At 34.9% G+C, this 14,042-nt stretch overlaps 1 protein-coding gene across 2 annotated transcripts; it reads left to right on the forward strand.

Annotated features, from left to right (window-relative positions):
• Positions 1 to 2,024: 2,024 nt before the first annotated feature.
• On the forward strand, positions 2,025 to 7,041 carry LOC132046246 (protein PAL OF QUIRKY). Of its 2 annotated transcripts, none has more exons than XM_059436823.1 (2): positions 2,025 to 2,187; positions 5,670 to 7,041. In XM_059436823.1, the coding sequence occupies exon 2, from the start codon at positions 5,673 to 5,675 to the stop codon at positions 6,843 to 6,845; it is 1,173 nt and encodes a 390-aa protein (XP_059292806.1). In that variant the 5' UTR covers positions 2,025 to 2,187; positions 5,670 to 5,672; the 3' UTR covers positions 6,846 to 7,041. The 2 variants fall into 2 exon arrangements, with proteins under 2 accessions (XP_059292806.1, XP_059292805.1); XM_059436822.1 differs by having other exon boundaries at positions 2,026 to 2,198.
• Positions 7,042 to 14,042: the final 7,001 nt, after the last annotated feature.

Below are 14,042 nucleotides of genomic sequence, written 5' to 3' on the forward strand. Positions count from 1 at the left end.
AAGAAGTAGGAGACGATTGAAAAAAAAAAATAGGACATTTAAATAATGATAATAAGTTCAGAAAATGGTAAAGGTACGCTTAGAGAAAATTTAAAGAAGAGAAATTCAGGAAAAAAGAAATAACGATTTAAATTGAACACAAAAGCCGCTAAAGAAGTCATAAAACCAAAAGATTTAAAACTTATACCTTTGGGTATAAGTTTAAACACATACGTCTCACACAAATAATGAGGAATAACATCAAGAAGACAAAATATAAACAGTCAAGAAACGTATACACATATTTCCTTAAAATGATGAAGTTGGTCTATACTTAAAAATTTAAGACTCCAACAGATGCTAATACATGAAAGCGCTTTTCAATATTGTTGAGTAGAAAGAGATGATGACATGAAAATCGGTAGGAGAAGGTGTATTTCAAATCTTTTAATTGGAGAACTAAACCAGGAAAGTCATATATGAGAGAAGCGGACTAAGTAAAATAATTTATTGATATTTTTAATTATTTGAATTATAATACTTTCTATAATAAAAATTCCATAATTATGTGACATTGTTTGACTAGGCACGAAGTTTAAAAAAGAAAGGAAAGATCTTTGAAACTTGTGATCTAAAACAAGTCATAAATAATTATGTGAATTTAAATCATTTCATTAAAGGTAAAAGGGAAAGTTTCAAGTTAAATGATTTCTAAACATAAAAATATATCATTCTTTTTTAGACAAACTAAAAAAAAAGTATGATACTATTTTTTTGTGTTGGTAAATAAAGCACGACTTTTATCATCTAGTTAGAATTGAGAAACCAGACTAGTGCACCGACCAAAACCGCCTAATTCCCCCTGTCCATAAACCCTTGCAGTAATATTGGAGAAAATCATCATTGGAGTATTGACCTTTTAAGAACCATTGGGCTGATAATTCAATTAAATTGTTTACTTATTACTAGTGTTTTATTATTTATCAAATTAAATATTTCGATTTGCTACGACCTTGAGCAGACAACAGAGCGAGGAACATATTTAAAGGCTTAGGGATGAAAATGATATATTGCTTTATGATATTAAATTTGCCATGCTCAGAAAAACAACTTTGATCTCCCCTATTGGACCATCTCACAATCATCACCCGAATCAGAACGTAAACTTTTCAATTTAATAGCTTAGTGATAATTGACGTCTATTAATTCGGTTCTCTGTTGCTGCAGAATTCGAATTCGAGACGCTATAAGTTAATTAATTATGGCCGTCTTGTCTTTTCGGAGGAAACTGTTAGTATACTGTGTTCAAAAATTAATAAAACCAGTAAATGAAAATAAACTGGAAAAACAATTAAATTCAGAAACTAAAAAATATAAATTTCCTAAGTTTGTTAGTATACTGTGTTAAAAAATCAGTAAACCCGTTTAAAAAATAAATTGGAAAAACGATTAAATGCAGAAACTGGAAAAATATCCAAGATCACAGAATTCACTTTCTGTTCGTAAGGAATTTAATCCCCTCACTATACATGAGGTTATGGATCCGCGATAAACGAATATACTTGTTGATGGCACAACGGTACCTTAAACCCCACCAACTTGGCCGAACGCAAATTCGACAACAAATCACAAGATTAGTCCACTGAATTTATAGCCAACAAATGGTAGTGTGAACATGTGCTATTGTGTCTTATCAAAAAAATCACAACCTATCCCATGATGTCTTTTTGGAAAAACTCCTCTTCATTTTCCATTCACACACATAAAAAAACCCAACAGAAACTTTCTTTATTTTTGTCAGTAGACGAATTTTAAACAAAGGACAGTAATGTTTACGCGAAATAAACATGAGATGACATCGTTTTAGGTAGACTTAAAAGTGGATTGTTTTGTAGGAGTTAACAAAAACAAGTGGACATGAAACATTTTCCTACTACAATTTGGGAATATAATCCCCCCACTCCCACCCCCATAACAGAAGAAAATATTGAAGCCACGTCGTCTTGAAAGAAAGAGGTAGATTAAAGACATGAATGAAGGACCCCACCCCTCTAAAGTCTCATTCTCACTTTTTAAACCTTTTTATTAGCTCCACTATACCCTTCTCTTCATCCTAACTCCACCATTGTACTTCTTTCCTCATTCCTCCCTCTTCTTTTGCAGCGTAATTAATACTCTTCTGGTCCTGAGACATCAAAGAGTTTGAACGTCTCCATCATGTAAGTTACTATTTTATAAGCAACTCCTATTTGATTAAATGCTTTCATTTTCTTCTTGCTGATCTTCTCTATTTGATGGTAGTTCTTTCAACTCATTTCAGAATGTTTCAATCTCAAACTAATTTAAGTCCGTTAAGTGACTTTCTAGTACATAAAAAGATTCATTATAGTTACATTATTCTTACTATACGCAACCCTTCTGCTTTATTCGAATTTTGACCGAATGTGCTTGTAAAACTCATTAAATGAGTTCTATTTGATATAGTCCTTTGATCCTCATTCTTTTTTGACAAGTGGGAGTCAAGAACAAATAAGCACTTGAAGTAGTCAAGTTTGAACCTTTTGAAGCCTTCTTGTTTTTGTCAATTTTTTGTCCTATGCTTATCCAAAAAGAAGAGAAATAAATGAAACTAGAGGGTACAGCACCCAGCATATATTCCAAATGTTTGCCCACCTTTGGCGACAGGGCATTATTCGTAACCTGGCCCAGAAAACCTGGCAACAACAATACACCACCAGCTCATTTCTCAGTTCCATTGGTTCTCCTTCCCTTGAACCTTATCCATTAATCTGATTCGATATTTACAAAGGATACTTTAAACTGCACCTTCGAGTAGAGATTGTAAACTAAATGAGTAGATTTGTTAGGTTATAATAACGACTGAAGTACTGAACCATCCTCTTAACAAGATGTTTCGGGTCTCGAGAATGTGTAGGATAGGTGGGAGGTGGTGACACACAACGACCAATCCTGTAGTATCTATTAAAACAAGGACCTGTTTGGCCGTGAGAATTTTTCACTTCTTTCTTGAAAATTATTTCACGATGTTTTGAAATCAACGTCTGGCCATGATAATTGCAAATACAACTTGAAGTTGTATTTGAAATTTGAAAAACACCTAAAATCTTGTTTTCACTTTCAGTATATTCAAACAACCAAATATTCTTTGCAAAAATTATAACCAAACACAACTCTATCTTCAACTTCAACTTCAAAATTCCAAATAAAATGAAAAATATTTGGTTTTAATGACCAAACGCCTACTTAATTTATGTTATGCATCAAAATTACTAGGTTCAAATGGGTTCGGAGGTTCAACACTCCATCTGCCCCTAGTGAACTTTAGCTTCTGATAATAGCAGGGGCAGAGGCACAATTAGAATTACAGGTTTAGTAGAATTTAATAGTTCTAGCTCAAACTTTGTATTTATATTAGTTTTTTAAAAATATATTTAAAAATATATAAATAATCTATTTAGAATTCAATACACAAAAAAAAATTATGATTACTAACCCATAAACAAAAAACATTGGCACATATACTAGTACATGGTAAGCATAGTAATATGTGCTTGAACTGTTAAACAATGGAATGATAAAGAACAATACAATACATAAAAAGATGAATGAGATTCTGAGTAGAAGAGTAAATGAAATCATACATCGATTATTAATTTTAAGAAAATTTAATTTTACTTGTTTAGAAATTATACCAAAAGTATCATAAATTACGGCTCATTTATAACATTATTTTAATAATATTGTAATATTGAACTAAAATTATAGCAAAGGAAAAAAAATTACTAATGTATTATGTAAAATGAGATAGAAGTACTAAGAGAAAATCTGCTGTATGTCTGAAATGGAAAAATCAAACATTAACTTGTGGACTTGAGCCGAGTAATAAACTGGAATGTGTGCTCCCTGCTTAATCATATGATTGTCTTTTGATGAAAATTATAAAAAAGGATTAATTAGCCTACCCTCGTGCTAAATGGCCTAATCCAGTGACGTACTGGTTTTAATAGGCATCTTTCCAATTTTGTCCGCTCTTATCGTTTAAACTAGCAAATAAGCATAGTTTATTAGCCGTCCATGTTAATTATAGCAAGTTGAACAACTGCTGATATCATCAATACGAAACATTCAGCTGACAACTAATTTTGATTTGTTAGTGGCTCATTAAAATAGTTACTAACATTACTCCAATGAGATTGGTCTTCTTGCCCTTTTTTAAAGTCTAATGCGAGATTGTTGAGGCCGGTGACTCATTATTCAACTTTATGAAAATATATGAATTCACATTTCATATTAAATTGACATACAACAACACATAATTAGCTGGTGTACTCAGTTAGATTTATAAAAATGGAGTATAAAGAAGGGTTAACTATACTAAACACCCTTGTACTATAACTCAATTACGAATAGACTCCTGTATTTTAAATCAAACACTTACAACTTTTGTAATTTAATTTTTTTAGAAAAGGAATAACATCATGGGAAAAGGGCCTGATTTACCCATCTACTATTGAAATAGTCCACATTTACCCCCGTTAGGGTTTGCCCTCTACCGTTATCAAGTAGCAATATTTGCCCCGTTTGGATGGCCACCTTTGTGGCAATTAAGCACGTGGTCCGACATTTGGATGAGGTGGCATGCCACGTGACATGCCACCTTGCTCACCCTCTCCCTCTCCATTTCTTTCTTCTACCTCCAACCAAAGCCATATCTCGACCTTCCCACCACCGCCCTCAAATTCATTCGAAATAACCCTCTTATTTTCAAAACTTTTGCATTCAATACCCAAATGTTGTATTTTCACACAATGATGAAACCCCTTTCTTAATCTTTCACATTATCGTAAAGATTTAGCAGAAAGATTAGCAATGATGTTATCTTTACAAGAGTTAAAAGACATTCTTTTATGTTATTGAATGATTTAAACTTTTTATCTAAAAGTATCTTGATTTGTCAAATGGGTTTTAAGAATTTTAATGGTTGTGAGGTTTTTGGAGTTGGAGATAAATGGACGATATCCGGTAAAGTGATAGTAGTGGCGGTTATGGTGATTCGGTGAGATGGGTTAGTGAAAAAGAAGATATAATTGTTGGAGAGATGGTGGTGGGGTATGGCTTCAATGGTGATTGGAGGTGGCTTTGTTTGTTTGTAGAAGAAAGAAATGGAGAGGGAGAGGGTGGTGAGGTGGATGTTATGCCACCTCATCCAAAGCTGAAAGTTTAATTGCCACGGTGGACTTCCATCCAAAGGAGGCAAATATTCTTCATAACGGTAGGGGCAAAAATGGGCCGAAAGTATAACGGGGGGTAAATGTGAACTATTTGCAATAGTAGAGGGGCAAATCAGGCCCTTTTCCCTAACATCATATATAGCGGGGTATGGACGTATGGCGTTCTATCCGTAACTGAGTCATAGTACAAGACCCAGTTAACCCTAATAAAAACTCACAGTTCAATTACTTATATAACTTAAATCAAAGTTTTTTACCAGGTAACTCAATGGAAATTCTTCATAACTACAGAGAATTTTTGTAAGGGAATGATTAATTATGATAAACCCAAGTTAAGCAGTGAAGTACACGTTTTTCACAACTTCAATAAGTATAACAGTAGGAGTGATACTAAGAGTCTAACAAACTAACAGTTTCTTCTTCCATTTCCATTTGCAGCAAATGAGTAGTTCTCATCACGCGCCGCCACCGGAGTTCGACTCCGTCAACGGCGACTCATTATCCTCAACACCTCGCTCTGAAAACCACCACCACAACATGTACGACGACACACAGCCACGTGCCCGTTTCATGTGCAGTTTCGGTGGCAAAATCATGCTCAGACCACACGACAATCAACTCCGTTACGTCGGTGGTGACACTCGTATCGTTGCAGTCAACCGCCACACTACCTTCGCATCTCTCCTGGGAAAACTCTCCAAACTCGCTGGAAATTCAAACATTAACATTAAATACCAGCTACCAAACGAGGACTTAGACGCTTTGATAACCGTTACAACTGATGAAGATTTGGAGAATATGATGGAAGAGTATGATCGGCTTAGTCAAAATCAAAAATCAGCTCGGCTTCGGCTTTTCCTTTTCCCTAACGACTCTAGTTCCAGAGCCAGTACTATTAGCTCTATCCTTGACGGCTCATCTAAACGAGAACAATGGTTTGTTGATGCACTCAATGGTGGTTCGGGTTCGGGTACGGGTTTGGAGCGTGGTCGATCCGAAGCATCATCTATTGTTTCTGAAGTTCCTGATTACTTATTCGGGTTGGATAATTCTGATGAATCAAAATTTGTGAAGAACAGGTTTAACATTTCGGATCCGGGTTCACCTGCTCCACCTATTGTTTCTTCACCCTATGGCTCTGTATCATCATCAATGGCACCAATGCCTGATCTTCCACCCGTTAAAACAAAGCCCGATAACCCAAACCCGGTAACTGAATCCAGAGAAACGCCAGTTGGCGAAAAGACGGTTCAACCGAGTTATCCGGGTAGTCCGCTATGGCGTTACCCAGCACAACCGGTTCCAGTTTATTATGTTCCGGGTCCTGGTCAGGTTCAACCCGGAAATGTTGCAGTACAGTCAATTCCAATGAGGGCTCCATTTGTTCATCCGTTTCCGGTTGCTCCAAATCAATTACCAGTCGGGTATCCACCAGTTTCAAGTATGGGCCAAGTATACAGTGGATTGAGGCCAGCACTGAGTGTTGACCCGAATGAAGGAATGAATCAGGGAATGTATTATGGAGTTAGGAATTCAGGTGTTGTTCCGGGTTATGGAGGTGAAGAAATGCAGGGACCCGGAACTGATGGAAAAGCGGGTCGGGTCTCCCAATAAAGGTTTGATCGATAAGAAGCATATTTGGTGTGCTAGTGCTACCCTTTTCGTTTGTTTTTATTGATATTTGAAGCAAATTCTTATATGCACTGTGAATCGTAAATAAGCTGTAATTAATGATCTATCCTTCAATATGTGCGACTCAAAACGAGTATTTGATTATTAAAAAGCAAGTTGTAAAAGCATTTTAAGCTCACATCTTCTTGATATTTGAAGCAAACTTGCGTCCTTATATGCATTTTGAATCGTAAATAAGCTGTAACAGGTTTTGGAATGATTTTACCGAAAATGATTTCTTTAAATAGTGATTTACAAAAGGGAATTATTCACAATCTTTTGAAATCGAAATAGACATAAAGTTGGTGGGGTTATGATAACGGTGAAGGGTGGGGAGAAAAAGAATTTGGTGTTTGGTCAAAGAATAAAAATAATACTCCTAGTACTCATGATTTGTTGATAAGAGCAAGCGTTTAGTAGAGTGTATGATATAATTTGTGTTGCTTCATTTTCGTTAAGATGCTTCCTCAGATAATCCTTTTCTAAACCACTTAAGCAGATCTATTTTAACACTTTCCTTTTGTGGGTCGTATGACGCTATTTCTGCATTTTGAATAAGGCATCAAAGACAAGTCAAAGCATAAGAGCTTGTAAGTATCCAAAAATTCAGACTTTTCAAGCAATGATCATCTTTTTCAAACGAAGCCACTAACCTGAGTAGATTTAATACATTACTCGTTGTAAAATCGGTTTATTGCTTAAGACTTTAACCAGAAGCTTTAGTGGGTAGCAATGCATCTAAAAAAAATGTTAATATTAAAAATGTGAAAATCAGGACTTTGGCACTATGATTGAGATCCCCTTCCTTTAACCAAAAATCTCGTCTTCAAATTTAGAAATAGCAAACATTTTAGTAGGAAGCAATATCGTGATTTGTGGGGTTGTTGGAATCTCCATCCCTTAACCAAGGTCGCTGGCTCGAGTTTTGAAATATGAAATATTTTGGCGGAAAAATGCTACCCGCGTGAATTCAAATTAATTGAAATTTTACTGGTTTTAGGTTCTGAGATAAACATGAAAAAAAAAAAAAAAAAAAAGTACATTAAAAAAGAGGTGATGTAACTATCCAAAAGCACTTTGATCCACATAAGATCTGCATTCAAATTGGGCTTTCTAGGCTGGTATTTTATGAGAGCCCATAAGAATAGCCCAAACATAATTGGTAGACCATGGAATAAGCTGACTAGCATCTGTTGTCCGATCCAAGGAAGTGGAGGTATGCTCTCTGCTTAACGTGGGATTGGCTCAAATATGCATCCACCAAGAGGAAATTACACTCAGGACTAAGTCCCTGCTCTCTAGTGATTGGGTCACAGGGCCCAAATGTTTTATGGTTTGGTCAAGATACTTTGATAACTTCGTTTTTCCTTTTCTCACTTTTTCTTTCGTTTGGATATGTTCCTCTTATTGGTTGGTGGAGTATTAAGTATAGTGTCTGATGTAAGCTTGTGTTCATGCATTCATATGTAATTAATTTTTGGCTTAATTTTTTAATGCTATACTAGATATAGATAAATCACGTAAACCTATAAGTAACACTGTAGATCCGTTCCTGTTGTTTCTAAGGACCAGCGAAGTATATTACTAATTAAATTCATATCTCGAAGAAAATATTCGCTTTGTCACACTATTTACTTATAAATTAACAATAACTCGTTACTTATGAACTAACAATATACTTTCAATAATATATTTGTTTATACTTTATATACAGACAACGCTTTGTAATTTTGTTTTACTTATATGGTGTAAAGATTTTTACACTACATTGTAATTTACTAACTATAACATATTTTTTACACGGGCGGCTCAACGCTGTTGGGGCGTAAAGTCAAAGTTCAATGAGGGGCCTTAAATTCTTTATCACAAAAATGGGAATAGAAAGAAGATTCATTTTTTTTTTTTTTTTGAAGTCTACATTTTGAGAATTTATGTCAGATATCTCACTAACTTCCTCAAGAGATTCTTTTTTTGAGATTGAGCAAAGCTTCAATTCTTCTTTTTTGAGTTTTGAACAACCGAATTCATATTTTCTAGTTGACATATTTTATATTCTAATAAATGGTTAAAGAGATAATATATATTACGTAGTAAAATAACAAAAACAAGCAAGTTGTAGATGAAAACAATATTGAAAATTTGACATAATAGAACCTGATTCAAGAAGTTGAAAAGTTGATTTGAGAATACTTATTTGGTGCTTCAATATATCTCTTGCAATATTTGGTGTCCGCGAAAAAACTGAGATAGCAAATTCATATATTGTAAATCTTGTCTTTCGTAGCAATATAATCAAACTCTCTTGAAGACAAAAGAAGAATATAAAACTGTTTAAGTATACTTGTAAAGTTTAGTGAAAGGTTAAAGGTAGATTGAGTATTGTAAAAAGAAGCAATCAAGGCCGCCTTTTTTTGTCAATATACTACATATAGATTGAGTATTTATATATTATACATTACTTACAGATTGAGGGGCTTTCTTTTCTGTCAATTAATTAACTATTTCCTTTTAACGATAAAAAGTACTCAAAATACTTTATAATTTTCCAATAAATAAATAAATAAATCTATATTGATGAAAAATGAGGCCTCAAAAAATGAGCGACCGAAAGCCTAGGCTTCACCCAAAAGCCGCCCCTGATTTTTTACTTATACGGTGTAGAGATCTTTACACTATATTTTTGTTCTGTGAGATTGTTGAATCAGTATAATCAATATAATGAAAAACAAATTGAGTCGAAGACATTAAGAAAGTACAATCGAGGTAAGCAAAAAATAAACATGATACATAAGAAAGCAAAATTTGTATTGGCTGAAAAATGGGAATATAGGGACTATCTGCTTTCTCTTCAATCAATAAAAGAAAAGGAGAGAATCATATTCACGGAAGGAGAGAATCAGTTAGTTAGTTATACTCGTGTATATATGCAGCATTGCTGCTTTACACGTAATGAACAAATGTGCTTAGTCATTCAATATACATTCTTCTCTCTACTCTAATGCTCTCGTAAACATGTCATTGATGATTCACAACATGGTATCAGAGCTAAGGTTTGGAAATTGATAGTTAGCTTCGTTTCTTTTTTCAATTTCTCGATTGCAATTACAATTTCTGTTCAAATTTCTCTGCTAGCGATGTTCTTCGACAATTTATCACTTATAAAGTAGTTAAATTCTCATCGATTAACTGCAGTTGTTGTTGAAGTAGTTAAATTTTGTGAGATTTCCAGTTTTACGAAGTTCAATAGTCAATTTGCTATCGATCTACATCAATGGCGGTTGAAAATGCATAAACGAATGGGAGAACCATGGGAACAACTGCAAATGCAAATGGTGATAGTGCAACTGTGATTGATCATCATCATCCTTTGTTTCTACAAGCATGTGACACTCCAGGTAGTTCTCTTGTTCTTTATTCAATTAACTAGTTCTGAGAATTATGCTTCATAGTATAGATATATGAAAATAGGACTGCTGGGAAAAGGGAAATTAGGGTTCATTGATGGAAAATGTGGTCAAGATAAGTTTGATGCCTCATTAATGATCTATGAGATAAATATAATGCAATTGTACTCTCGTGGATTATGGTGTACGTATGAGTGAATTTAATGGAATAGTGTATGCATTCAGTGCCTGAAAAGGTTTGGAATTATTTGACAAGGTAGATGGATTTGGGATTTTTTACCTACACAGAGAGATTGCTACCTTGACTCAAGGTGTCTCATATGTTTCAGCCTATTTCTCTAGAATGAAGGAGTAATGGGAACAATTTGACTCTACAATGCCTTATCTTGGTTGTCCTTGTCCTGAGTTTAAGACATATGCTGAGCATTTTGAATATCAGAGATTAATGCAATTTTTTATGGGCCTGAATGACTCATTTAATCAGTATAGAAGTCGAATTATGATGATGTATCCTACACCCAGTGTTAACAAAGCCTACTCTCTAATCATTCTTTGAAGAGTGCCAGAGAATTCTAGGAAAGTCTAACTATGTTGACAATAGAGGAGCACATGATGGAATAACATTCTTTGGAAGTAAAGGCAACATGAACTTTCCTGGATCTAATAGCAAGCAAAGTATTATACCATCTGATTCCTTTGGAGGTAAATGACAGATGAGTTACAATGGAGGATATGGAAGTAAAGGCAATTCATCATCTAGCTCAGGACATGACAATACAAACTACAGTTCAAACTTAAGGTAAAAAAAAGGAACCTATAATGTGATTTCTATCACTGGAAGGGTCACACAAGAGAGACTTACTGCAAACTTCATGATTATCCAAATGACCTTAAGGGCAAGAAGAAGAATCACTCTGCACCTGCTACTGCACATTATGCAGGAAGTATGGTTGATTCAACTAGAAGTAGTGTTTTTCAGTCTAGTTTTAGTGGTCAATTGCAGATTAGTTTTGGTAGTCAATGTGGTCAGAGCTCAATAGGTGGTAGCAACTCAGGAGGGGATCAAATGATCAATACACAATATTTGCAAAATACTCAACCAGGTCCTCACTTTACTCAGCAACAATACATGCAGATTCTGCAACTACTTGGCAAAAACCATGATGCTGACAATGAAGTGAGAGTAGCAGGTATGATATCTAACTCTTACTTATCCACTAATGATGATAAGTGGATTTTTGACTCTGGAGCATCCAAACATATGGTGAAAAACTTAAACATGCTAAACAGGACTAAACCTGTGAGTGAGTCTAAAGGCAAAGTCCATTTACCAATAGGAAACTTGGCCATAGTAGGTTATATAGGTTACTCTAAGGTGTTACAGGGATGTGATATCAGTAGTGTACAGTTGATTCCTGAACTTAAGGATAATCTCCTCTTTATGTCCAAGCTTACAAGGGAACTGAATTGTTGGGCTATGTTTTATCCTAACTTCTGTCTTTTCTAGGACCTCTTCAATGGGAGAGTGAGGGGGATTGGAAGACTTGAGAATGATCTGTATGTGCTGTATACTGACTGTAAGCTGTATTCACAAGGTCCTGCATTAGTGATTCAAAAAAGTCTTCAGTTTCTTGTGTTGTAAATACAATAAAATCACCTAATGCTGCTAGAATAAGTTTGACACTTTGACATAATAGGTTAGGACATGTTCCTTTTCAAACTTCGAGAAAGTTGAATTGCTTTAAACATGTTTTAATGTCAGAATCTTTTGAACATTTTACTGTGTGTCCTTTGGCAAAATAATCAAGAGTTTCTTTTCCATTGAGTACTACTAATTCCACAGCATGTTTTCAACTTCTACATGGTGATGTTTGGGGTCCATATAGAGTACCTACTTATGATGGCAAGAGGTACTTCCTTACCTCAGTTGATGACTTCTCAAGGTGTACTTGATTGTTTCTCTTAAATTCTAAGTCTGAGGTGATTGTTGCATTTAAAAACTTTGTGACTATGATTGGCAATGTATTTGGTGCATCTTTAAAAATATTGAGAACTGATAATGGTTGTGAGTTCTTTAATTCACAAATGACATATTTTATTAAGTCCTTGCATATACTACATCAAAGTTCTTGTGTGTATACACCCCAACAGAATGGGGTTGTGGAGAGAAAACACAGATATATAGATATATTCTAAATATTGATCATTAAGATTTCAGTATTGTGTTCCCTTGAAGTTTTGGGGAGATTGTGTCATGAAAACTGTTTATCTGATCAACAAAATTTCTTCATCTGTTCTTAAAGGCAAAACCCCTTTTGACATTTTACACTCAACTCAACCTAGTTAAGATTACTTAAGGGTGTTTGGTTGCTTAGCCTATGATACACAAGTAAGGAAAACTGATATCTCCTCTAGAGCAATTCCTTCTGTTCTTCTTCGATATTCTTCTCTGCAAAAGGGTTATAGGATGTATGATCTTCATACTAAAGAGTTCTTTGTTAGCTGTCATGTGGTGTTTAGAGAATATATATTTCGCTTCTCCCAATTATCTACTTCTTCTTCTCTTTTATTTCCTGTTTTGCAGTTTTCTGGTGACTTGAAAAATTCTGCACCTATTTCAGTTCCACCTAATGATCCTACCTCTTCTTCTCATACCATACCACCCTTTGATTCCACTCATTCCTCTCATGATGAAGGATCCTTATCCCCAGCTGTGGACCCTCAAACTTAAACTGCTGTTTCTATAAACTCTTCTTTAAGTCCTACTTTAGTGCAAACCGCAAATGCTCTTCTTCTGATGTTAGAAGATATACCAGACAAAGTAGACCACCTATTTGGCATCAAGACTGTATCACGAAATCCTCAAACTCTACTTCTTTGTATCCTGTGTCTAACCATGTTAGCTATCACTCTCTTTCTTCTTCATACAGTACAGCACTAGCATCTTATTCTGCTATCATTGAACCAACTACCTTTCATGCGGCACTACTTAATCCCAGGTGGATTGATGTTATGAAAAGTGAGATTGCTGCCTTAGAAGAAAATAAAACTTGAAGCATTGTTGATCTGCCTCCTGCAAACAGCCAATTGGTTGCAAATAAGTGTTTAAAGTGAAGTATCTTGTTACTAGTCTTTGTTGAAAGATATAAAGCCAGGCTGGTTTCTAAGGGGTTTGCTCAACATGAGGGACTTGATTATTCTGAGACTTTCCCTTCTTTTGCCAAAATGGTGACAGTTAGATCTGTGATTGCTATTGCTGCTTTTAAGGGCTGGTCCATAGCTCAGATGGATATGCATAATGCATTTCTGCATGGTGATCTTTTGAAAGATGTGTATATGGTGATTCCTCAGGGATTTTGCAGACAATGGGAGCATGGTAAGTCTGCAAACTACACAAGTCCTTATATGGTCCCAAACAGGCCCCAAGGCAATGAAATTTAAAGTTGACAGAATCAACTTGGATTTGTGCAAAGTCATTATGATTATTCACTTTCCACCAAAAAGGAAGGAAATGATCTTATAATAGTTCTTGTCTATGTTGATGATCTATTGATCCTTTGGTAGTAGTGGTGATTTGATACACATAACTAAGAATGACTTGAAGTTGGAGTTCAAAATGAAGGATCTAGGAGACTTGAAATTCTTCCTAGGCATAGAGTTTGCTAGATCAAGAGATGAAATTGTTATGAGTCAGCGCAAGTATGCATTAGAACTTATATCTGAAATGGGATTGAGT

The sequence above is a fragment of the Lycium ferocissimum genome, chromosome 2, assembly GCF_029784015.1.
Source record: "Lycium ferocissimum isolate CSIRO_LF1 chromosome 2, AGI_CSIRO_Lferr_CH_V1, whole genome shotgun sequence".
In the NCBI taxonomy this organism is placed as follows: Eukaryota; Viridiplantae; Streptophyta; class Magnoliopsida; order Solanales; family Solanaceae; genus Lycium; species Lycium ferocissimum.

Bases quoted from the DNA above. Each gene is read 5' to 3' on its own strand.
- LOC132046246 (XM_059436823.1), top strand. From the start codon at position 5,673: ATGAGTAGTTCTCATCACGCGCCGCCACCGGAGTTCGACTCCGTCAAC.